At 38.4% G+C, this 23,292-nt stretch overlaps 1 protein-coding gene across 3 annotated transcripts; it reads left to right on the top strand.

Annotated features, from left to right (window-relative positions):
• The first annotated feature begins 624 nt into the window (after positions 1-624).
• Positions 625-23,198, top strand: znf106a (zinc finger protein 106a). 3 transcript variants are annotated; one of them, XM_053510431.1, is made up of 22 exons: positions 625-661; positions 3,673-3,775; positions 4,410-4,471; positions 7,059-7,253; positions 8,337-10,199; positions 10,298-10,739; positions 10,962-11,034; positions 11,119-11,273; positions 11,360-11,420; positions 11,515-11,829; positions 12,703-13,417; positions 13,600-13,649; positions 14,225-14,370; positions 14,870-15,004; positions 15,702-15,818; positions 16,156-16,347; positions 16,463-16,525; positions 16,660-16,779; positions 16,956-17,027; positions 17,136-17,207; positions 17,306-17,452; positions 21,137-23,198. In XM_053510431.1, the coding sequence occupies exons 2-22, from the start codon at positions 3,722-3,724 to the stop codon at positions 21,191-21,193; spliced, it is 5,106 nt and encodes a 1,701-aa protein (XP_053366406.1). In that variant the 5' UTR covers positions 625-661; positions 3,673-3,721; the 3' UTR covers positions 21,194-23,198. The 3 variants fall into 3 exon arrangements, with proteins under 3 accessions (XP_053366406.1, XP_053366408.1, XP_053366407.1); XM_053510433.1 differs by having other exon boundaries at positions 14,228-14,370; XM_053510432.1 differs by lacking the exon at positions 625-661 and adding an exon at positions 728-2,133.
• The last annotated feature ends 94 nt before the right edge of the window (positions 23,199-23,292 follow it).

A 23,292-nucleotide genomic window follows, 5' to 3' on the forward strand; every position in this document is an offset into this window, starting at 1 on the left:
TGCTACCATTAATTGTCAATGGAATGTGTGGTCAACTCGCTGGCGCTCTTCACGCTCCTCCAATTTTTGGCAGCCCTACCTTCTGCCTGCTGTATGTGCTGTCGCCATAGACACGTCACAGTTGGTCCGGGGTTTCAGTAGCTATGAGCTCGGCCAGATGTATCCCTTTTTGCTCCTGTTACAAGGCCTGTGACACGCTCACAGGATGACAGTTGACGATGACGCTGCCTATATTCAGGGAGGAATGCATCCGTGACAAAACTATTTGCGCGAACACACAACCCACTGCCCACTATTTTGATCTATTCAATCCTTCTGAAGTTGCAATTTTTTTTTGACCAGGCAGTGTATTTGGTCAGTATCATAAAGAGTACTTTGTATGAGGCTCCATGTGATTCAATGAGTATAAATGTTAAAATGTACCTTTATATAAAACATTATGGATTTGTGCACATCATTTTATGCAACATCAAAAAACATTGATGTGTTTATGAGTTTAGATTATTGAATCCATATACTGCTATTAATTTTATTAAAGGCATTTCATAAAATCCTATGTTAGTGAGTCCCCCCACCCCCACCCCAAATGCACGTTACGTAGGGACTGTTATTTTGAAAGCTGTGCTTGGTGCCTATTAAAACGGAAAATTCACATCTGAGGGTAGGTAATAGCGTTTACGATGGGCAAAAAGTTTTAATATGGCACAAATGGAAATTCAAATGAAGGTTAAACTCCGTTTATGTTAAGGGCTGCTTATAAAAAACTATTATTTTCTCCACGTGTTTGGCGCGCGTGCAGTTGCGGTTGCTAAGCTGCACAACGTGCTAAAGGAGCTAGCTGTGTTGTTAGCTAACTTAGTTTTGAACAAAGCGTAGCGTATTTTGCAGCTTTGTTTTAGCGTGCTTATATGCTTTTAGTGTCATATCTTTTGGATATAAATTGTATCCATGTAAGATATGAATTGTATTAATATAAACAAATAGCAAAGGTGTTTGTTACCCCTGCGTTGGCTTTACTACTAGCTCAGAGTGTTTAGCCTGGATGGCGGGTTGTGGAGAGAAGTGGGCGTGTAATAAGCTCACTCTGCTTTAATATTTCGGTATTTTAATTAATGTAAAATATATCAGCGCTCAATCAATAAAACAACATTCTAAAGTGAGAACTACTACATATCACTTAATAATTACTTCCGTCTTATAAACATATATTGTTTAATTGCTTTTTAATCACCCACTTCCATCTACATTCATCAGTTTATGCTGTAGAGTAAGAGAGGACTATTTGAGATGACTTCATCAGATTATATTAAGATCCTTTGACGTAGGTTGCAATTATTTCACCTTATTACACACTTTTCATTGAAGTCTATCTCCTCTAATGTCGGTGTAGCCCTGCAGAGGTCAGATGTACATGTTAAACATGTCCTGTTTATCTTTTTTGACTTTGAGAATGAATGTGTAAGGAATAACTCTACCAGTAAATGATTGCTGGCTCGAGAATAAAGCTACTGCACAACTGTCACAACACTGCACTTTTACAGCATTGGTAAAAAAAAATATATATATTTTTTGTTAACATGGGTTAGTGACAGTTTATCTCTTTCCTACAATAAGACTCTATTTTCTTATATTCAGCTGACGATACCTTTATAACTCCAATAACAACAAAAAATATATATAAACAAATAAAAAAATTGTTATAAAAGGCATTTAACATCATAATCCTGTACAGAAGACTAGATGTTGTACTAGGGCTGCAAAATATACTTTTAAATAATCACAACAATTTTGACACACATTGCAAATTAAACTGATACATTTAAACCAGAAGTTTTATTTGTTTTTTTAAACAGTAGGTGGTATTTGTAGTGTTGGCACAGGTAGATCCGTCACAGACGTGTCACAGGCGATCCTCGCTGAACGTTGGCAGCAGCATCAACTTTTTTGAATCATCAATTTTTATGTCATACCTTGAGCGTCACAGGCGTTCCTCACAATGTAACAGCAACATGTAACGCTAATTCGGCTTGAGCTCATGATTAAAGCATTTTATAAGTTGGTTTAACCAAAACATGAAAAAGGAAAAGATTTTTGCTTGCAGGCATCAGGATCTGAACGTGAGCGGATCCTTGGGTAACTTCTGTTATTTAATGTACCACTTTGTATTAAAACATATTTAACACCAAATACTTGGGCAGATGATTTCATTAAGAGGATATTTGCCAATATTTAAAACCAACTGAAAAAATTATTGACAATCTATGCATTTATTACCTGCAATAAAATGCAGCCTTTTACAATGAATGAATATAGATTTTTTTTTTTTTATTAATTGTGCAGTATGTTATACTCAGAAATTAAAGGATAAGGAAAATGGTCATAGCTTCTTTTTTTTTTTTTTTTTGCAAGCTTGGCAAATTATATCCAGTATTTCTAATTTATTATAAATAATGAAATAAAATTCTACATTAGGCAACATGGTGGTGTAGTAGTTAGCGCTGTGTTCTTACACATCGATTCCCGTCTTGGATCTGGGTTCAGTCAGGCCTGGTCTTAGTTGGTTTTCTCTGGGTACTCCACTTTCCTCCCACAGTCCAAAGACGTGCAGATTAAGTGAACTGGCATTCCCAAATTGCCTGTTTTGTGTGTGTGTACCCTGTAATGGATTGGCACCCTGTTCAGGGTGTACCCCGCCTTGTTCCCAAAGTCTCCAGGCATAGGCCCCAGGCCCCCCACAATCCTGTACAGAATAGTGAATGAATAATATCAGTATGAAATCTCGGAACATTTAATGTAACCTCTTACTGATCCAAAACTGACATCCTTAAGCAATCAAGTTAGGTCAGTTGAGTAGTTAGAAGTGTGGTGTTGTGTGTTCAGTCTATATGTAATATGTGTCATATAATTCAGCTTCATATTTATTTTAACATCTAATCCAATTCTGACTCAGCTAATATCAGTCTTGTATTATATTCTATTACCAATAATAATTTCACATTTTGAATATGATTTTAAAATGTTTCGCCTTCTTATGGTTCATTCATCCATCCATCCATCTTCAACCACTTATCCAAAGTTGGGTCGCGGGGCCTATGATTTATGGAGAAATTAAAACTGTTGGACTAGACAAGCACTTAGTGGAGAAGTCATATGGTATGTTGAGTTGGGTGGTTTCATGCTGAACAGACACTGTGTGACCTGCTGTTTAAGGAGTTTTCCAAAACACACTCCAGGTCATCAGACTTGCCCAGACACTCTAGTGTGGTGGTCTGCATTTAGCCCGGTGAGCAGCATTTACTCTCATGACATTTATACTGGTAATGGTGCTTCAAACCCTGACCTCTTGAAGCTTTTCCAGCTTCATGCATACTGCCATGTATTCTCAGTCTAAGCTGACTCCTTATACGTGTGCCGATGTATAATTAGGTAGATAAATAAGTTAGGGTATTTGCTGTACAAGCAACATGACTGGGAAAGAGCACCTTTATTTGACTTTGTTTATTTGGAGTTAACCCTCTAACATTTTATTAGATCAACACTATTGGTGTTAGAACCTTTCAAAATGCAAATATTTTAAATGTAATATGACTTAATAATAACTGCAAATATATAAAATTTAACAGCTTGCTTTTGCTCAAACAATAATACATGTTGGTAACGTCCTATTTTCAGATAAGCAACACGTATCTGTCATGGCCTAAAGCATACTATTATAACCATCATGGGGAAAACCCAGACCTGCATTTTGTGTGAAATTGTCTACAACTCCAAACAGGTAAAGCTGGATTTTTCTTTATGTATCTTTTCCCCATTCTTGTAGATATTTCTTAACTGTGAATAAATAAAAAAAAATTTGTAATTGCTTGAATAACTTTGAAATAATTCAGTATCACATTTACAGCTTGGAAAAAGTTGCTCTCATGCTATAGTAGGCATTTTATTGACTTATCTTTGGGGACCACTTGTCTCATAATTGAGAAAAGTTCTTGCAAATCAGTGCAAAGTTATCCTGACCTTTCACCTTCACCTACGATACAACATTTCTATGCTGATGAGACTGTTTTCTCTAAACCACATACTATGGTCATTGCAGTCACTAGGTCCTAATTTATTTTTTATACAGACAGGTAATACAGTTATTATTTCCTAACTTCTTTATTAAAATACTGACTCAGAAGGATTCTGTTCATTTGTCTGTTCAAAAATATAAAGAGTCTTTGTTAAAGTACATGTGTGGCTTTAGTTGCATTATCTTTAAATTTTATTACTTGTCTGTATGAATTACATCATCAACCAGTTTTTAAAATTTATTTGGATCTCTGTGTTAAATAAAACACCTTTTCATAGGTATGGACCAGCTTCATTAAGGTCTAACCTTTTTCTTATATCTCCTTTTTTTTCCCAAAAAGGAGATGGATGAGCATATGAGAAGTATGCTGCATCATCGGGAGCTGGAAAATCTTAAAGGCCGGTAAGTGAATGCCTTTATATACTGTTGTATCTTTGCCCACTGTAATGTGCATTATTTATACCTCTTCCAAATAGCCTTAATGAATAAGGTTTTCTTTGCTGTATGGTTATATTACATGTACAGCCAACTCCAGGAATGTTGGCTTGGCTCACAAAAGAATGTGCTATGAATTTCACAATTATTGTATTAAAAAGAGTGTTACACCGTAATTCCACTTTACACTGACATTACTGAAAAACCATTCTTCTAAAAGAACGGACTTATGAACTTAATTACTAAATAAAACATATGAACAAATAATTAAACTTATAAAAAAAATTAATTGAGTCTTTTTTTAACAGCAACAAAAATGTACAATGTTTATTACTATGGCAAAACTATTCATATATTGATAATTAATTGTACCAATTAAAACCCAGATTGAATTTTTCCTGTAAAGATCTTGTTGATTCTTTGTTATTTCTACTTACTGGTGTAGCATTGCTTAATGTCAGGTGAATACAAATTGCTAAGACAACTTTTCGGCAATCAGTGTGTAAGCTGCATATGCCTTGAAGTATTAGCTAAATGACCGTTTGATGTGTCCATTTAGTTCTTTTTAAATAGTTAAAAAAATCAGTTTTATCCCCCCAAAAAACTTTACTGCATAAACCCGTAGCAATATTTTGTCACTAGTTGCTCTTTTATAGAGTAATTGCATTAAGAAACCTGCTAAGCATGCAGTATGTTTATTATGCCTCACAACCTAATTGCACCTGCTAGGAGTTAAGATAAATTCTCTCCAGGTAGGCTTCATCAAATTTGTAGTCATTGTTTTGCAGGCGGGAAAAAAACAGCAAGCTTGCTGATTAATCTGGCCTCTCTACCTGGAAATATAAGAAGAAACTCTGACTGAATTAATCTTAGTTAAGAACAAAATCCTGATAAAATTAACACCACCACCCATCAGAATTATTAGCATATCTGCCTTTACCTACATTGCACACACATCCGCCATTTAAGAAACACAAAATTAATTCTTAATTTCTTTTAAGCATCGTCTCTCCACATCTTCTAGGGTCTTAAGTAAGATATAGATAATTGTGTTAGATTTATATGTTTAATGTGCAATTATGCTAATACCTTTTTTCAGCTATTTTTAACATGGGTGTCTATAATTCTAGAGCTTTCTGTATGCTTAAAAATACTGTTTAGTTACAACAAAGTAGAACAGGATTAGCTATGCTATTAAGATTATTATTTTTAAGAAAGTATTTTTCCTTTACAGTATTTGCATTTGGCTGGTTGCTTAATTTTACTATATGTCTGAATACTATATGTAGTCCTTTTGTCATTGGTACAAGACATTTGACTAAAAGTTTGTTGTAGTTGGTGGTAACTGTAGTTAGGCACATGTCATTTTCAGTCTTCAAAAGGACAAGTTGAAGGGGCTGCCATAGCACAAGAATATATATAGGCACTTTGGAATCAACAGGCAATGCCACTGTAGAGCCACTGTGTTTCTCATGTGACTGTTATGTAGACCACTGGAATGTGAAAAGTGAGACTGGAAGAGAGGAAAGGCTAATAACCTTGAGAACATGACACTCTGGGTAAAGCATAAATACAGCCTCTTTAATTGTTTACAAATTCGTACATTAATATTTTAAAGTTTAGTAGGTAACTGCATATGTGCAGTATACTTACAGAAAAATAAAAATAAGTGACTTGTAAAGTAAAGTCTGTACATATTTGTTTTAAAAAAAAAAGAATAGAAAACAGTGCACAGTCTTTAGACTGATAAATATTCAGCGCTGTTTTAATGGCACTTTGCTCTGACCCAGTTTTTGGTGGGATAAGGTCAGTCATTTGTAAGACAATACTCTTTTAGCTCACAAGACTGGCATTTGGGAGTGGAGCTCTGCTAGCTAGTGGAGGTTTGCTGCAGACAGCTGCCTATAGTTCATATTACAGCAAATGCTAGAGAGACCCACCCTTATGCTGCTTTTCAGAACTGAGAAATGAGAGAGAGGGAGGGAGGAAGGGTGCGGGAGTGCAGTAAGTAAAGTAGGCTGCTTGTAGGAGTTCATTGCAGAGCGCAGCAGACACCATCGTGGCAGCGTGCGAGGGCTCGTCTGCAGCAGAGAGGGTGCTGGCCTCTCACTAGCTCCAGGCTCCGTTTCTGGTGGCGAAAAACATCATGCCAAAGGCCTACTTCATGCCAGAGGCATCTTCCCATGCCATATGGCTACCAGCATGAAATGAAGCTTTGAAAACCCTCTACAAGATCAGGAAGATCCAGCTGTTTTTCTTTATGTTTTTGGTACCACAAGAATAAGTCAGTTTGCCTCCTGATCATTTAAAGTGATTTTTTTTTTGTTTTGTTTTGTTTCATTGGATTTTTTTTCTTTAGTTTGATTTTTTTTTTTTCTGGGTTGGGAACGCAGAACTCTCCAGTTCTTCTGCAGCATAAGGATAAGATTTTTTTTTACAAGATTTGCTGGAAACAAAAGTCAAGATCTAAGTTGTCCTCTAGCCCCCTGGCATTTAATTTTGCAACCATGCCTGAGGGTAGCATTCATCGGCCGCTGTCCCCTCTCATTCCTAGGGACTGCGGGCATGAGTGCCGGGCGTGTGGGGTGACTGTGGTAAGCCTCACAGAGTATGCAGATCACATCTCCAGCTCCATGCACAAACAGCGTTTGGAAGCCTATGACCACAAGATTTCTAAAACGGACCAGGATGAGGACTACTTTGATAAGGAGATGGTGGAGCTCATTGAAAAACGCAAAGAGTTCATCAGGTAAAGTTGTTATAAAATTGCAAATAAGTTAATGATTCCAGACCGTTTAGGACCATGTGTGCTGTGAGGACATTAAACACAGTAAATATGAGTCTTTAACTCAAGTATTCCGTTCAGTATCAGAAATCAGGATCAGTAGTCCTAATTAACTCAAAATATTTATCTAGTACTTTTAAAAATTGTCCTACATGCATTTAGCTCTATTTTAAACTGAACTAAACATGACTGGAGTCATGTATCATCAAGCCTTAATCAGTAATCACTGCTCACTCACACTCACACCAACCCTTTTTACTTCACTCTGGCCAATACAGCAGATTATCAGCAAACACTGCATGTTTAAATTAAACATGTAACCTAATTACAAGTCCCCATAATTTCAAGTCCCCATAATTTTCCAAATGCTCATAAATTTTAATCTGTCTGTCTTGTAACCAAACGGTGCAGAACAGTGCATGATAAATCTAAACTAAATGGTCAGAAAATATATATTAAGTATAATTATTTTTTGATATTGGTATTAATGAAAATTCATAGCACTGTAGTAAGTAGAAATTGTGTCTACATTTACTCCTTAACTGTACTGACAATTAACGCTGCAGCCGATAAACAAAAAAAAATATTGTTCAGTTCTTTATGGCAAGGTAGATTTTTTTTAAACACATTTAGGTGACTGAATAAAAAAAAAAAAATTGCTTAAGCCAGCAGAAAACCGATAAAGACATACTATTGTGGAAGTTGGGTAGGGTAAAGGGTAAATGATAGATATTGAATAGCATGTGTTGCGCTACTGGGGGAGTGGCACAAAGGGTGTGCTAGTCAAGTGACTGTTGCCCTGCATTAGTTCACTAGAGTTACTAGCTAGAAGTACCATCAGTCAAACACTGTTGGGAATTTTTTTTTTTACCCAAATAAGAAACAGGGGGTCTATAGCCATCGCAAAAAATTGCAATAAACGTGCCATGTGTTTTTTACTTTTTTCTACATATATTATAAAAAATTAACTCATGAAAGGTCATGATTTATGAATGTCCACCTTAATATTTAGTTTTATTGTTTTTTACTGATGTCGGCTTTCCTCAGACAAGAGGAAGCGACTTTGAAGAAGGCCAGAGAGGAACAGGAGACCGTGAAAAAGTGGCAAGAGATAAAGGAACGCTGGCATGACCATAGGCAGTGGCGCCATCAGCAAGGTAACTCTTGGGGGCCAAAAGTTTCCAATTTTCCCCCGGTTTCCAGAAATGGGTTAAATACTAACTTGCAAGAACCACATAGGCCAACTGAGTTTGATCGAGACAACTGGAACAGAAGGCAGATTAGGAGTGCCACTTGGCATGCTGAAGGGCCTCCTGACTTGCAGAGATGGGAATCCTTTGATGGCCGAGGTGGAAGCTTGCACAGTAGAGGAAACTACTGGGGAGGAAATCAGGGCATGTTGCCAGGTTTCTTTTCACCGCAGAGACACCAGTCATCCTGGTCCAATAAAGAAGCCAACAGAGGGGACTTTGACAGACAAAATGACTTGCATTGGCAACGTTCCAAAGCTAATCATTGCACTGCATCCTCAAAGACAAATTATATTCAGAAAGCGCATAACAGCATTGAGAACCAGAGAAGGTCCTACCAAAGACAGGAAGGTTGTGGAGAGAATGATTCTGGAAAGGGCAAAGGTAAGTGTGAGAAGACCTGTCGTTGGGCACCATATCCTTCAGCTTTGCTTGGAGATTCTTTATCTCAAAGTGATGTCCAGCCTGTTGACTCCCCTGGCCAAAGTAAAGAAAGAGGTTTGAATGCAAACAGCCAAGCCTTGGAGGGCCGGTCACAAAACAATCTTGGGAGTAGCATTCTTGAATCATTAAAACCCCAGAAAGAATATGAAAAAGAGTACATAAAGCAAAGCACCGGTCCGAGTAAGAGAAATGAAAGCAATGGGAAAACGCAAAGACCAAGTCACACATCATCTTCATCCTTGCCTGTACTTATCCAGAGACTTGAGAGGCCCACCAAACTTTCTGAAAAAACGGTTGCTGCTAACACTGGTTCTGTAACGAATCTCAGTCGAACATCAAGTCAAGACTCTGTTAACTCTAAACCTTCTAAGCATTCTCACTCAGGCTCCCAGTCTCCACTAGCTGCTGCCTTTTGCCAAGAGCAGGAACATCTACTTTCTGAAATGCTGCGCAGAGCAAAGGAGAACCTTTTAAATAAACAAGCCTCTGTAGAAAGGTCTGCTACAGTGGACACCCTTAGAGGCCCTGAGCTACATATCCAAGAAGATGAGTTGAGAGAAGTTTCAGAGCAAAGTAGTTCAAAAGAACATTGTAAAAGTAAGAGGAAATCAAATGAGTTCAATGGAAAAAGAAAAGAAGAGCAGCATAATGGAAGAAGAAGAGAAGAGGAGCACAATGTAAGAAGGAAAGAATGGCAACCCCTCAGAACTGAGATTGCTGTGCAGTCTGGCTGCTCAACAAAAGACATCAATCTGCTGTCTTTGCAATCGCTGCAGGTCAGCACCTCCACCATGGATCAGGAAGACGAGGAGGAATGTGCTGAAAGAAAAGATGATGATGTCTGTGATCAGGGAATGCAAGCTATGGATGAAGGTGTTATCTCTGATAGTGAGGGCAGCCGCACCAGCCACTCTCTTACCACAAGTGGATGCCCTGTGCCTTCCCTGAAAAAGCTGGCCCTGCCTGCTAGTCTCAAGCGGGACCTGAACCGACACATTGGCAGCAAAGCCAAAGGAGTTGCCCATGAGCCTAACCTGAACATTGCACGGCGTTTTAGAAATGTAAGTGGCGCACGGGAGAGTGAGAAAGACAATGCCCTGAAGCCCACTCTGCGGCAGCTCATCAGCTCATCTTCGTCTAGAAGAAATGTCAATTGGGACCAGGTATATCAGGAGGTCCATCGCAAGAAGCAGGAGCAGGGCAAAGGTTTGCCAAGGTAAATTTTCTTTTCTTTTTTAATGCCTTACTGGGTTTTGAGTGCATGTCAAAAATCTGATACCACCAGACTTATGTTAACTGCATGTCTTTGGTCAGGTTTGGAATAGAGATGGTACCCATTGAGTCTGAAAGTGCAAGCCACATGCACGATGATGATGTTCCCCTATGTGAGGGCTTCCAGTGGGAATCTGTAGCTGGTTCCAGTGCAGTATCTGTAGGTTCACGTAAGCGCAGCATGTCAGAAAGTAGTGTGGTCACTCATGGCACCAGAGCATCCTGTTCAGCCCTCAGAGCCGCAGAACCAACCTCTGTGATCAACTTAGAAGACTGTGGCAACCCAAGACTTCAAGTTGTTTACTCGCCTATGGAGGAGGACTGTGATGATCGAAGGGATATTGAGGGCATAGGTGAGGCCAAGGGACACATGAAGCACATGGAGACACAACAACCTATTCAGGACACAGAGCCTGTGGATGGCGAGAGTAGTTGCTTTTCAAGTGCTGAGCTGAACGGAGGGAAGAAACGCAGAGCAGTGGGGGTGAGTGTTATAGCTTTATTTTGTCAGTGCTTAAAAGCTAACAATATATTGAATCACACCCACTTCAGTTAATAAAGATTGTTAATTAGTTAAATCAGGTGTTGGCAGTAAATTCAAATGGTTTTTAAATGTCATACAATGTCACAAATGACATTGTGTTGTCTTAAGTAACTGCAACTGTAAAGTGTAAATTTTTTAATGTAAAGTCTGCTGTTTTTTCAGGATGTGACATCTCCAGAAATTTTGAATTCAGAAAGAAAAAACAAGAGGCTAAAAATCAAGCCTAAGCCTAAAGGCAAGTGTGTAATTATATCAGATATAAGATTTTTTTTTTCTGTACCATGTATTAATATGTTATCTTGCACATTGTGCCGAGTAGAGCGCTCTCAGCTGGATGAGTTGTTGGCAGTTTCTCTGCGAGAGGAGGAACTGAACAGCTCTCTGCAGGCAGTGGATAACAGTTTGATCGAGGCTCGAGCAGCCCTGCAGGCTGCCTATATGGAAGTTCAGCGTTTGCTCATGGTCAAACAGCAGGTTAGTTCTAATGAATGTTAATGTTTTTGTTTGTTAGGATAAATGAATTTTGATTTACACTATCTAATTTATAATCAACTCCCTAGGTAACCACAGAGATGAGTTCCCTGAGGACCAAGCGTATCGAAATTCTACAAGGGTTACAAGGTACAAAGATTTGCAAGTGTCAGAATTGTAAAATAAATAAATAAATTGTGAAAGTTTGCTTAAACAAAACATTTTCTGTTTTTTTTTTTTTTAGGAGATTCTGTTTTGCCACCAACAACAAGAAAATCTGATGAGAACTTGACCACTGCACCAGTCCTGCCATTGCCCTCTATGGCATCGCCTGAACATACTATCAAACCCAATAATCCAGCTACTACCTCTTCTATCCTCTCACCATCACTTGCCTCTAGCCCACCTGTTTTTGTGGTCAAACAGGAGCGTTTGTCACCTATGACTGTTACCCCAGCACCAGAGGCTACAGACAGCCTACTTACTGGCCCTACCAGTACCACACCAGAGCAATCAGCAGCCACTGCCACTGAGACTGGTTTGGCGTCTGTCTGTTTAGGTAGAGTTTCATTTAAAAATATCTCTGTTACAGTTAAACCTTGGATTGTGAGCATAATTCATTCCAGAAGCATGCTTGTACAGTATATCAAAACACGTATATCGAATTTCCCCATAAGGAATAATGGAAACTCAGATGATTCGTTTCACAACCTAAAAATATTCACATAAAAAAATAATTGATACAAAATGTAAAGTAAAAATAAAACCTGCACTTTACCTTTGAAAAGAAATCCCGACAGAGCAGTGTTTCTGTTAGTGTGCTGCATGCATGCATGCGTATATTGGTGTGTTTGTGCACGCATGTGTGTATGTGTAAAGACGATAGGAGAGGAGGAGTGTGGGGGGCTACTGTTTAGGATGACTTTCACACACAAACACACACTCAAACGGAAACAGTGCTCTTATCGGGAAAGTTCTTTAACAAGGAACCTCTCTAATGACATTCGTGCACACAAATACACTAATCGAATCCGTGCTTTCTGACAAAGAGAGACTCTGGATCTTTAACAAGGAGTCTCTCTAATAACACACGTAGTCATAATGTTATAGTAAGCAGTACATGAGCACACGGATGTTGACTATATGAGTGATGTGCGGGCATTGAGACTAAACATGGGAGACGATTAACCATAACCCCACAGCACGAGGGAGAGTAGAACCATTAGCAAAGACAAAGCGCAGGTGTAACACTCGTATATCAAGACCTCACTTGTTTATTAAGCTTAAAATTAATTTTTTTTATTTTGCTCATCTTGCAAAATGCTCGCAGACCAAGGTTCCACTTCCTACTCCCAATCCAAGGTTCCACTGTATTTTGTTGCTAGTTAACTCTAGAGTAATGATCTATTTTCTCTTCTGCTGTTTGCCACAGATGCTACTGTAAAGTGCAACCTTAATGTAAAGCTGTGTCAGAAAAATATAGAATGTGTCCAGGATCACGGGATACAGCTGTCTCCTGCCCAACAACCTCATCCTACTTCTCAGGAACATACTCTAGACCCGCCGTCATCCCCAAACTCTGCTAGCCCCTTACATAACCCAGTCACTCCCAAGTGCTCTCCAACGCGCAATAGCACAGAAACTAAGGATGGGAAACGTATAAAAAGAAAGATGAAGAAAAAGAGGGACCTGAGAAACATGCAGGGAAGCAAGGAGTCTGACGTAAGTGATTCAGAGCTAGATGCCAGCAAACCCTCACGGCCTGTCCGGAAGCTCCGTCCTCGCCGGCACAACAGTGGCAACTGCACTTCCCCTCCTGCTGCTGCTGCTGCTGAAGAAAAAGAGGAAAGCATGGAAATAACAGGTACACCGGATTCTCCAGAGACAAGGGGACCAGCCCCGGCTCCTGCCGGAAAGGAGACTCAGGACTCCGACTCCTCAGAGCTGGAGATGGTGGAGCTCCCCCAGGCTGCACCTACAGAAGTGGTTAATCTGGACTCCTCTGACCCAGAAGAGGAAGAAAAAAACCCTCCTCAAGTCTCCAAGGAGTCTGCAACAGAGATGGCACAAACCCAGAATGTTGCATGTAATGAGGTCACCTCCACCAGTGAAATTGACATCAGCAGTGTAGTCACAAGCTGTGAAAGGTAGATAAAAAATGGTTGGTCATAATTATAGTTCTAAGTGATATGAAAAAGTCACCATTTGTAGACTGAAGGCATGTAAGCTTAGATAGTGTCATTACACAAGACAGCTCTTTTGTTCTTCAGGAGGAATTTAAATACATGTCTTATGATATGCAATGTCTTTTTGTCTTCTTTTTTTATAGTGCAAAGAATGTGACTCTGGCAGTTATGAAGGAGTCTAAAGCATCTTCCGGTAGGCATTTCAACTTTATATGTTAATATGAACTTAATTGTAATTTATAAGATACACTTTATAGATTATGAATACGCTTTTCTTGAATACAGTTTTTTAAATGAGTCCACCTTCCAAGTAAAAACTAGTGCGCGCATATATCCATGGTATATCTCATAAAGGTCAGTGGAGTCCACATGGCCTAAATTAGAATGATAATGACAAAAATAGTTTACCAGCTCCCTAAATTACTTTTTAAGGGCAAGGTATTCTTGGATGCCTGTGTTAGTTGGCGCCTCTGACTTGTAACAGCAACTGTTGCGATAACAGCCCATGATGAACCACATTTTTTTGTTTAAAACGTTAGAAATTGAACCACATTTTTTTGTTTAAAACGTTAGAAATTGAGTTATGCGTTCCCCGTTTAAAAGAACTTGGCTTGCAGTCTTTGTTAATGGTATGTATATATATATATTGTGCATTTGGACTAAAGTTATTCTCATGATTTTAAAAATTGATTTACCGGAAAACTGTGTATATTGTAAATGGGTTTTCACATAGTCCCTGTCATATGCTGTGTTTGTGTCCTTTACTAGAAGCATCATCAGATGCTGGTGAAGAAGAGATGCCAACTGAGGGCTCATTTGAAGGCCATCAGGAGGCAGTTAATGGAATGCAGATCCATAATGGCTTGCTGTACACCTGCTCAGGAGACCGCACTATACGAGCCTTCAATCTGATTGTGAGCCCACAACACAACACACCCCCACAAAGATTGTACAAACAGAAAAGGTCTCATTAGCCCTTATATCGCATTATAATGTGCCGAAATTAATTTCACAAAATTAAGGGTCCTGCAGGTTGAACAGATTTATAGAATAGAATAGAATAGAATAGAAACAGAACATAGTAGTCGTGTAGTAGCCTCCAACCCTCCAACCTCCAGGGTTAAGTGTTGGAGTCCTGCCTTCAGGTCTGTGTGCATGTAGTTTGCATGTTCTCACTGTCTTTTTGAGGGTTTCCTCAACATACCCTGGTTTCCTTCTACAGTCCAAAGACATGCAGGTTAGGCTAATTGATGTTTCTAGATTGCCCATGGTGTGTGTGTGCGTGCGCGTGTGTGCGCCCTTCTTACTGCTAGGCCTCCCACAGCCCTGTATATGATAAGTGATATAGAGAATGAGTGTGTGAGAGTGAGTGAATAGAATAGTTCATTATTTTGTTTTCTTTACATGTTATAGAGTCGTAAGTGTGTGGCAGTCTTTGATGGGCACAGCAGTAAGGTAAACTGCTTGGTAGTGTCATCTGGACCTGGCTTGCCACAGCGACTCTACTCCGGATCTAGCGACCAAACCATCCGCTGCTATGATGTCAAGGTGGGTCTCTTTACCTCTGCTTCAACAAATTTTCTCCTTTCCTACTGTTGGATTATTCTTGATAGCACTGTTGCCATCTCAGCACCATCAACCTGCATTATTTCAAATCTGTGGGCTGGTGAAGGTGATATAATGGTATGGAGAATATTGTTTTATCACACTTTAGGTTTGTTCATACCATGAATCATTGAAAGCCTCTGGGTATTGTTGCTGGCCATGTGCCATGTCTTAATAGCTGATTTTTCTATCTTCTAATGACTAAATTCCAGCATCTTAATGCACCATATCACAAATCAATAGTTCACAGTAAGATGAATTTTGTTCAGTGGCCTTCTTAATTACCAACTATAAATCAAAGTTAACACCTTTTGGATATTTAGGAACAGAAGGAATTGTGTGATAAAACCATCATGGACCAGAATTTCAAAGGGATGTTTCCATCATGTTGTGGAATGCTATGAAGAATAAATATGTTTTTAAGAGCATAGAGAGGCTCTACACAATATTAGTTATTGTTATTAAAGTGAGATTTTTTTTTTGTTGTAAATTTGGTTCCTTTGCAAGTCATGGTCTCTTAAGTCCACATCCACAAATTTTACTTGACCTAGGCTTGTTTATTTGTGGCATCACTATATAAGCAGGACTTTACTCAAGATCAATTTCAAATTAAAGTCTGCATTGTTTTTGCTTCTTTTAGACCAGAGAGTGTGTGCAGCAGCTCAGCCTCCCGGACCGTGTGCTTTGCCTCCATAACCGTTGGAGTGTGCTCTACGCAGGGCTTGCCAACGGCTCGGTGGTCACTTTCAGCCTCAAGGTAAGCCTTGTTTATGTTCCCAATCCAGGAGCACATTAACCTACACAAGCTTAAGCTTACAATTAGTTTACAAATTGTAATTATTTTGTAATTAATTGTGTTTGTGAGTTTATTATATTACCCTTTAACAACCTAAATATGCTGTGTGTAGTGTTTGATTTTAGGGTACTGCGCATCCAATGTGTTGCTCTGTCTCTGCTTTGTCTGTCGAGCCACCGAGAGGCGTTTTGTGTTGGTTTTTAATATTTCATGATAGTTAAAAATCATTTCAGCATTAAGCATGTGTTTTAATTAGCTTGGAAAGTGCTGTTTGTAAGTTTTTTTGTTGTTATTGCAGAACAACAAGCAGCTAGATGTGTTTGAGTGCCATGGTCCACGGGCAGTGAGCTGCTTGGCTACAGCGCAGGAAGGAGCACGGCGCATCTTACTTGTTGGCTCTTATGACACCACCATCAGTGTAAGAGACGCCAAGAGTGGCCTGCTGCTGCGTACCCTAGAGGGGCACACTAAAACAGTTCTTTGCATGAAGGTTTGTTTGACTGATTTTTTTTGTTTGTTTGTTTCATGTGGGTGGTTTAAAATTTTTTGTTACATCTTGTGTGCATGCACATGCAACTGCTTTACTCTGTATTTTCTTTTCGGAGGTGGTGAATGACCTAGTCTTTAGTGGATCCAGTGACCAGTCTGTCCATGCACACAATATACATGTAGGTGTTCTCTTTTTTTTTTTCCCCTTCACATTTTCTTTGTTATACAAATTGCATTTCTGTATGCGATGAAATTTATAGATGTGCTGGAAAGATAATTTTTTTTATCACTACGGTGTTTGTGCAACTTGTAGACGGGGGAGCTTGTAAGGATTTATAAGGGCCACAGTCACGCTGTCACTGTTGTGGCCATACTGGGGAAGGTGATGGTCACAGCATGCCTGGACAAGCTGGTCCGTGTGTATGAGCTACATGTAAGTATCTCAAAGTCTGTCGTGTTTCAAATTTAAATTGAAATTCAAATTTTATTTGTCACATACACATTCATACACAGTACGATATGCAGTTATGATTCAAGAGTATGATTTTGATTGTTAAAGTTTTACATTGTGTTCACACAGTGTGTTTACATTGTTGGTGTGTCTGTCAGTCTCACGACAGGTTACAGGTGTATGGAGGACATTCAGACATGGTGATGTGTATGGTCATTCATAAAAGCATGGTCAGTTTATGAGAATATCCTACACTTCTTTTGTTGCACTTTAATGATGAATCTCTGGAAATCTCCTCTGGAAATACTATAATCTCCTTATTCTTCCTGTCCTGTTAGATCTACACAGGTTGTTATAACGGGAATGTACAGGCTGTCCGGCTGAACCTGATCCAGAACTACCGCTGCTGGGTAAGGTCCTGGTGTACAGTGCTGTGGAATTATTTTGTGCTGATAGTTAAGTTGGCGTGTGGTCTTGGTGCAATTCTGATGTGGTGTATTTCTGGTAGTGGCATGGATGCTCGCTCATCTTTGGTGTAATGGAGCACCTGCAGCAGCACCTGTTGAATGACCACACCAGCCACACGCAGCAGATGCTTAAGTGCCGCTGGAGGAACTGTGACTCCTTCTTCAACTCCCGCAACGGCTTCAAACAGGTTATGGTCCAGACATTGTCCAAATTCCAAGCTAGTTAATTCAAGCTATCTTAAAATGGATTTCTACATGCCTATTTTCTTTCTGAAATAATTACATACTGTATGTCGTACATGCTGTGCACTAAGCAGTTATGGGTGTCTCATATGAGCTCATGTGTGAAAGAAAAAAAGAAATGAACATGAGGAAGTACATGCTACAGGTTTGCTATGTGTGCAGAATTTAATCGTATAATATAAACAACATTTTATGCTTGTGGCATTTCTAGCTAGCACTGTTAAAGTCCCTCTAGACATTTTAATATGGTTATTTCTTGTAATGATTAACAAGCTTTGTAGTCTATTCATGTGACTGGTACACAAAGTAGTACAGGAAATAACAGGTAGGAACTGGATACTGGATAAAGTTTTAAAGAAACAGTTCCTAATTTGGGTTGAATGAGACTGCTGTACGTTTTTTGTTTGTGGTGTTTGTATATTCTCACACACAGTGAAGGGAAAAAAGTATAATATTCTAACCTTTTATTTTATTGTTTATTATATTATTGGTTGGTCCAAATACAATTTTAGTAAGAAGAAAACCCACAATATGAATAACCTTAATAATGAATGTGCCTGTGACCATGGCATTTGAAACTATTTTATATGTAAATGTATGATGTATTATTATGATATTGACATGATGGGTAGAATAATGGTCATAATTATACAATGAAGTACAATTTGCATGTATTTAATAATCTCAAATTCCATGCACACAGGTCCATTAGTAAGAGGTAATAGTTAAAAAAAAAAAACGGTCATATTAGTGTGCTTTACAGCGCCTCTTCAAATTCAAATTCAAATTTTATTTGTCACGTACACAGTCGTACACAGTACAATATGCAGTGAAATGCTTTTTTCGACTATGTGTGACCTTAAAATAAAAGCTTAAACATAGGAAATAAATATGAATAAAGGTAATACGGTAGAAAATAAAGTTAACTGGTAAAATATACTGAACAAGTAAAAATAAAGATATATTGCAGTAAAAGAAATATTGCAGAAAAATTAAATTCACTTGTAAAATATACTGTGCAAGTTAAATAAAATAAAAATATACTGTACAAATAAGAACAAAATATGTATAATATAGAAATATAAAAGAAGAAAATAGAAATTTGTCCATATAAGTAATGTAAAAATGGCTGAGGTGTGCAAATATGCATAAAGTGACTTCTTAAAGTGTCTTATTATTAAAGTGATTTGTGCAGTAGTCCAGCACGAGCTTACGATTGATGAAAACATTTAAGGTGGAATCAAAAATTCTAACCGTCACAAACCGATAACTTTATCTCTTTAAACTGTTACTCTCATATGGCAACTAAATATGTGTGAAGGCATCTAGAAACAATTCAGAAACGCATGTAATTTTTGTCACCTTTTTTATGCAACTAAAATAGTGTTTTTCCAGCTGCTGAACATTCAGCTCTGTTCATTCTCTGTTCAATAAATATTTTTACAATTTAAGAAATTAATATTTTGCTTCTGTATTATATGATTTTAAGTAAACATTAAAGATGGTTTGCAAAGGGCTGATGGATAAATACATTTTTCTGTACCAGTTTAGCCTTTTAAACACAACGTCTTTTACTTTATACTTGTAAATATGAACAAAAGGTACAGTATGTAGTCTACATACTGTATATTTGGTATATTTATACTTGTAGGTATATTTATACTTGTATATATTTATACTTGTAAATATACCTTTTGTTCATATTTACAAGTATAAAGTAAAAGAAGTTGTGCATCAATTCGAAATCGAATACTTATTTTCCTCTTACTACAGACACCCCAAAAAATGTATACACAGTCTGACGGTGCAACTACTCACATCTATAGAGGAAACATAATATCCATTGCTGCCATAATTAAATTTGAGATTTAAAAAGGGCTCATTTATCTTCTGATAAAGTGTATATAAATTTTTTTGCACCCCCCTGTATATATGAACACTTACAGTATCTCACAAAAGTGAGTACACCCCTCACATTTTTGTAAATATTTTATCATATCTTTTCAAGGGACAACGCTAAAGATATGAAACTCTGATAGAATGTAAAGTATATGTAGCAGTGTACAGCTTGTATAATGGTGTAAAGTTGATGTCCCCTTAAAATAACTCAATACACAGCCATTAATGTCTGAACTGCTGGCAACAAAAGTGAGTACACCCCTAAATGAAAATGTTGCTTATTGTCAATATTTTGTGTGGCCACCATTATTTTCCAGCACTGCCTTAACTCTCTTGGGCATGGAGTTCACCAGAGCTTCACAGGTTGCCACGGGAATCCTCTTCCACTCCTCCTTGATCACGTCACGAAGCTGTTGGATGTTAGACACTGTGCGCTTCTCCACCTTCCGTTTGAGGATTCCCCACAGATGCTCAATAGGGTTTAGGTCTGGAGAGATGCTTGGCCAGCACCTTTACCCTCAGTTTCTTCAGCAAGGCAGTGGTTGTTTTGGAAGTGTGTTTGGGGTCATTATCATGTTGGAATACTGCTCTACGGCCCAGTTTCAGAAGGCAGGGGATTATGCTTTTCTTTAGTATGGCACAGTACATTCTGGCATTCATGGTTCCCTCAATGAACTGTAGTTCCCCAGTGCTGGCAGCACTCATGCAGCCCCAAACCATGACACTCCCACCACCATGCTTGACTGTAGCCAAGACAAATCTGTCTTTGTACTCCTCACCTGGTCGCCGCCACACACGCTTGACACCATCTGAACCAAATAAGTTTATCTTTGTCTCATCAGACCACAGGATGTGGTTCCAGTATTCCATGTCCTTAGTATGCTTGTCTTCAGCAAACTGTTTGCAGGCTTCCTTGTGAACCATCTTTAGAAGAGACTTTCTTCTGGGACGACAGCCATGCAGACCAATTTGATGCAGTGTGCGGCATATGGTTTGAGCACTGACAGGCTGGCTCTCCATCCCTTCAACCTCTGCAGCAATGCTGGCAGCACTCACACGTCTATTTTCAAAAGCTAACCTCTGGACATGATGCTGAGCACGTGCCCTGAACTTCTTTGGTCTACCATGGCGGGGCCTGTTCTGAGTGGAACCTGTCCTTTTAAACCGCTGTATGGTCTTAGCCACTGTGTTGCAGCTCAGTTTTAGGGTGTTAGCAATCTTCTTATAGCCTAGACCATCTTTGTGTAGAGCAATAATTCTTTCTTTCAGATCCTCAGAGAATTCTTTGCCATGAGGTGCCATGTTAAACGTCTAGTGACCAGTATGAGAGTGTCACAGTGATGACACCAAATTTAACACACCTGCTCCCCAAGGACACCTGAGACCTTGTAACAATAACGAGTGACATGACAACGGGAAGGAAAAAGGACTAATTGGGCACAATTTGGGCATTTTCATTTAGGGGTGTACTCACTTTTGTTGCCAGCAGTTCAGACATTAATGGCTGTGTTGAGTAATTTTGAGGGGACATCAACTTTACATCATTATACAAGCTGTACACTGATTACTTTACATTCTATCAGAGTTTCATATCTTTAGCGTTGTCCCTTGAAAAGATATGATAAAATATTTACAAAAATGTGAGGGGTGTACTCACTTTTGTGAGATACTGTATGTTCCACCCTCCATATATATTTTTTTTTAACGCTACATTTTTCCTGTCTTTATAGGCCGTGCAAGCTCACATGCAGAAACATGCAGAGGAGGACAGTAAATTGGAGTCTTGAGGGGTCCTGGTAAGGTCAACCTAGACGATCCAAATAGCCTTCTCTTCTCCCATATTGGGAAGATCTCATCTACATCTCAGGATAGGAGCTCTTTCCTTGCAACATTTTTCTACGTATAATCAGATACCAACAGCTATCATGTTAGAAGAAGAGGACTATCTACTGGTACAGTTCTAGATGACACTTCTAAATACTGCTTTGTAGGATTTTATGTAAAGTTGCATAGAAATTACAGACAGTAAATATGTTAACATATTTTGAAAAAGCAAAAAAAGCTGGCTTTTTCTGTGTCAATTTACTGCTCAGTTGATGTGCTAAGGCTTTTGGCATCCAAAGGTTCTTCACGTTTTTTTAGCTGTGCGAGTCCTTCTCTTTTACTTAAGCTGCTGGTAATCTGATGTTGCCAGTTAAACCATTTTCTCGTTCCTCTTATCCATCAACACTGTAATCTTATCTCTTTGTATGAAGAACGACTAAACACCATATGATAATTCTGTCATCTTCAAGGAAAAGATAACAGATGTACAGGTTATGGATAACAGATCTCTTACTATTCTGTACTCACCTGATTGTACACAGTATTATCAGCTCTGGGAAATAATGACCAAATAACGACTAAGAATTATAAAAGAACTTTGTGAAAGACAAAAAAACTGTAAAAAAAAAAAAAGAAAAAAAAAGTATTGGACAGGCCAGAAGAGTTGTTGCTGCTGCCCCCTTCTGCCCAAAAAAGCACACCTTTTTCATTACATTTTATGGCATGGGTTCAAGAATGTTTTTCATTTTAAGTGTTTAAAGGTTTAAACGCATGTAACTCCTTCCTTCTTGAGCAACAAGGTTTCTTTTCTTTCTTTTTAGATTTTTTTTAACTAGAGATGTTTTATCAAGACCCCCATTCTTTATAATTCACTCACTGGTCAGATAAGGACATTGTTTCATAGTTATTCTACACCAAAAAAAAGTAGGACAACTAGGATTTAGTGAAATGTGCTTACAATTTATTAATATTTTAAAAGAGGGTGGTCAGTTTTTTTGTTCTTTAATTTCTTTTTCCTTAAAAAAATTTTTTAAGTCGCATTTACATAGACCTATATTATGTTGATGTAAGGTTGTTTTAGGTTGATTATAATTTTTTTCCCCTCTATCTTTTCATGTGATATGGTTGCTCGTTGAGGTTTAGGTACAGTGGAGGGACTGATTGTTTGCTGCAACAGAATATTGCTGTTTGAGGAAATGTGTTTGCTGTGATAGTGGCAGGTCCTGAAATACTATTTGATGGTCGGAGTGTATAAATTACTATGATCAGAATGTTTGGGAGTGTGCTTATGCCCAAGTATTACAGTGCAGTATTGCTGGTTTAACTTGGATTTTTTTTCCACAAACAAAAAAATTCTCACATAATCAAGAGAATTTTATATTGGCCTCTGCCCTTTTGTGAAACTTTATGCAGACATTTATATGGATGTGGGTGGAGCTGCATGTAGCCTAACTCTAAAACACACATTTGACTGAGTGTGTGTGCGTGTGCGTGTGTGTGCGTGTGCGTGTGTGTGCGTGTGTGTGTGTGTGTGTGTGTATTGCAAGTTGTTTATGTGGTTAATGTGATTAGGTGTTTTATGAAATTGAGAGTGTAGTAATAGAACCCCTCTCCCATGCCACAGAACTCAGCACACAGAGCCACACAGAACCGCACACATTTTTTTGGTTTTAGCAATATGACTTAAAACATTTATAAACATTTTAAAATCAGGACTGTGATCTTTCTTAAAGTCTTGCCCCTTTGGTCTACATTTTAACTATCCTACCCACTTCACTGCAGAGTTTTGATATACAGTACTTTTTCTCACCCTTGGTCGCAACAACCATACATATTTCTCTCTGACAGTATTCGGGGCAGTTTGTCAACATCTTATCTGGCCTTCCCAAAGTTGGTTTGTTTGTTTTTTGTTTGTTCATTTCCACTGAATATCTTGTTATAATAAAAATACATTTACAGTTTTGTCAACCTGGGATTTTGTGTGTCCATGCTTTGACATATTTCACATATGCACTTCAGTTGATTTAATATTTAATATTTCTAAACATATTTAAAAAGGAAA

The sequence above is a fragment of the Clarias gariepinus genome, chromosome 13 (genome assembly GCF_024256425.1).
Source record: "Clarias gariepinus isolate MV-2021 ecotype Netherlands chromosome 13, CGAR_prim_01v2, whole genome shotgun sequence".
NCBI lineage: Eukaryota > Metazoa > Chordata > Actinopteri > Siluriformes > Clariidae > Clarias > Clarias gariepinus.

Excerpts from the sequence above, each read along its gene's own strand:
- znf106a (XM_053510431.1), top strand. The coding sequence starts at position 3,722 with ATGGGGAAAACCCAGACCTGCATTTTGTGTGAAATTGTCTACAACTCC. Across the intron at positions 7,254-8,336 it reads AAACGCAAAGAGTTCATCAG|ACAAGAGGAAGCGACTTTGA; the intron begins GTAAAGTTGTTA and ends GGCTTTCCTCAG. Across the intron at positions 13,650-14,224 it reads GGAGTCTAAAGCATCTTCCG|AAGCATCATCAGATGCTGGT; the intron begins GTAGGCATTTCA and ends GTCCTTTACTAG.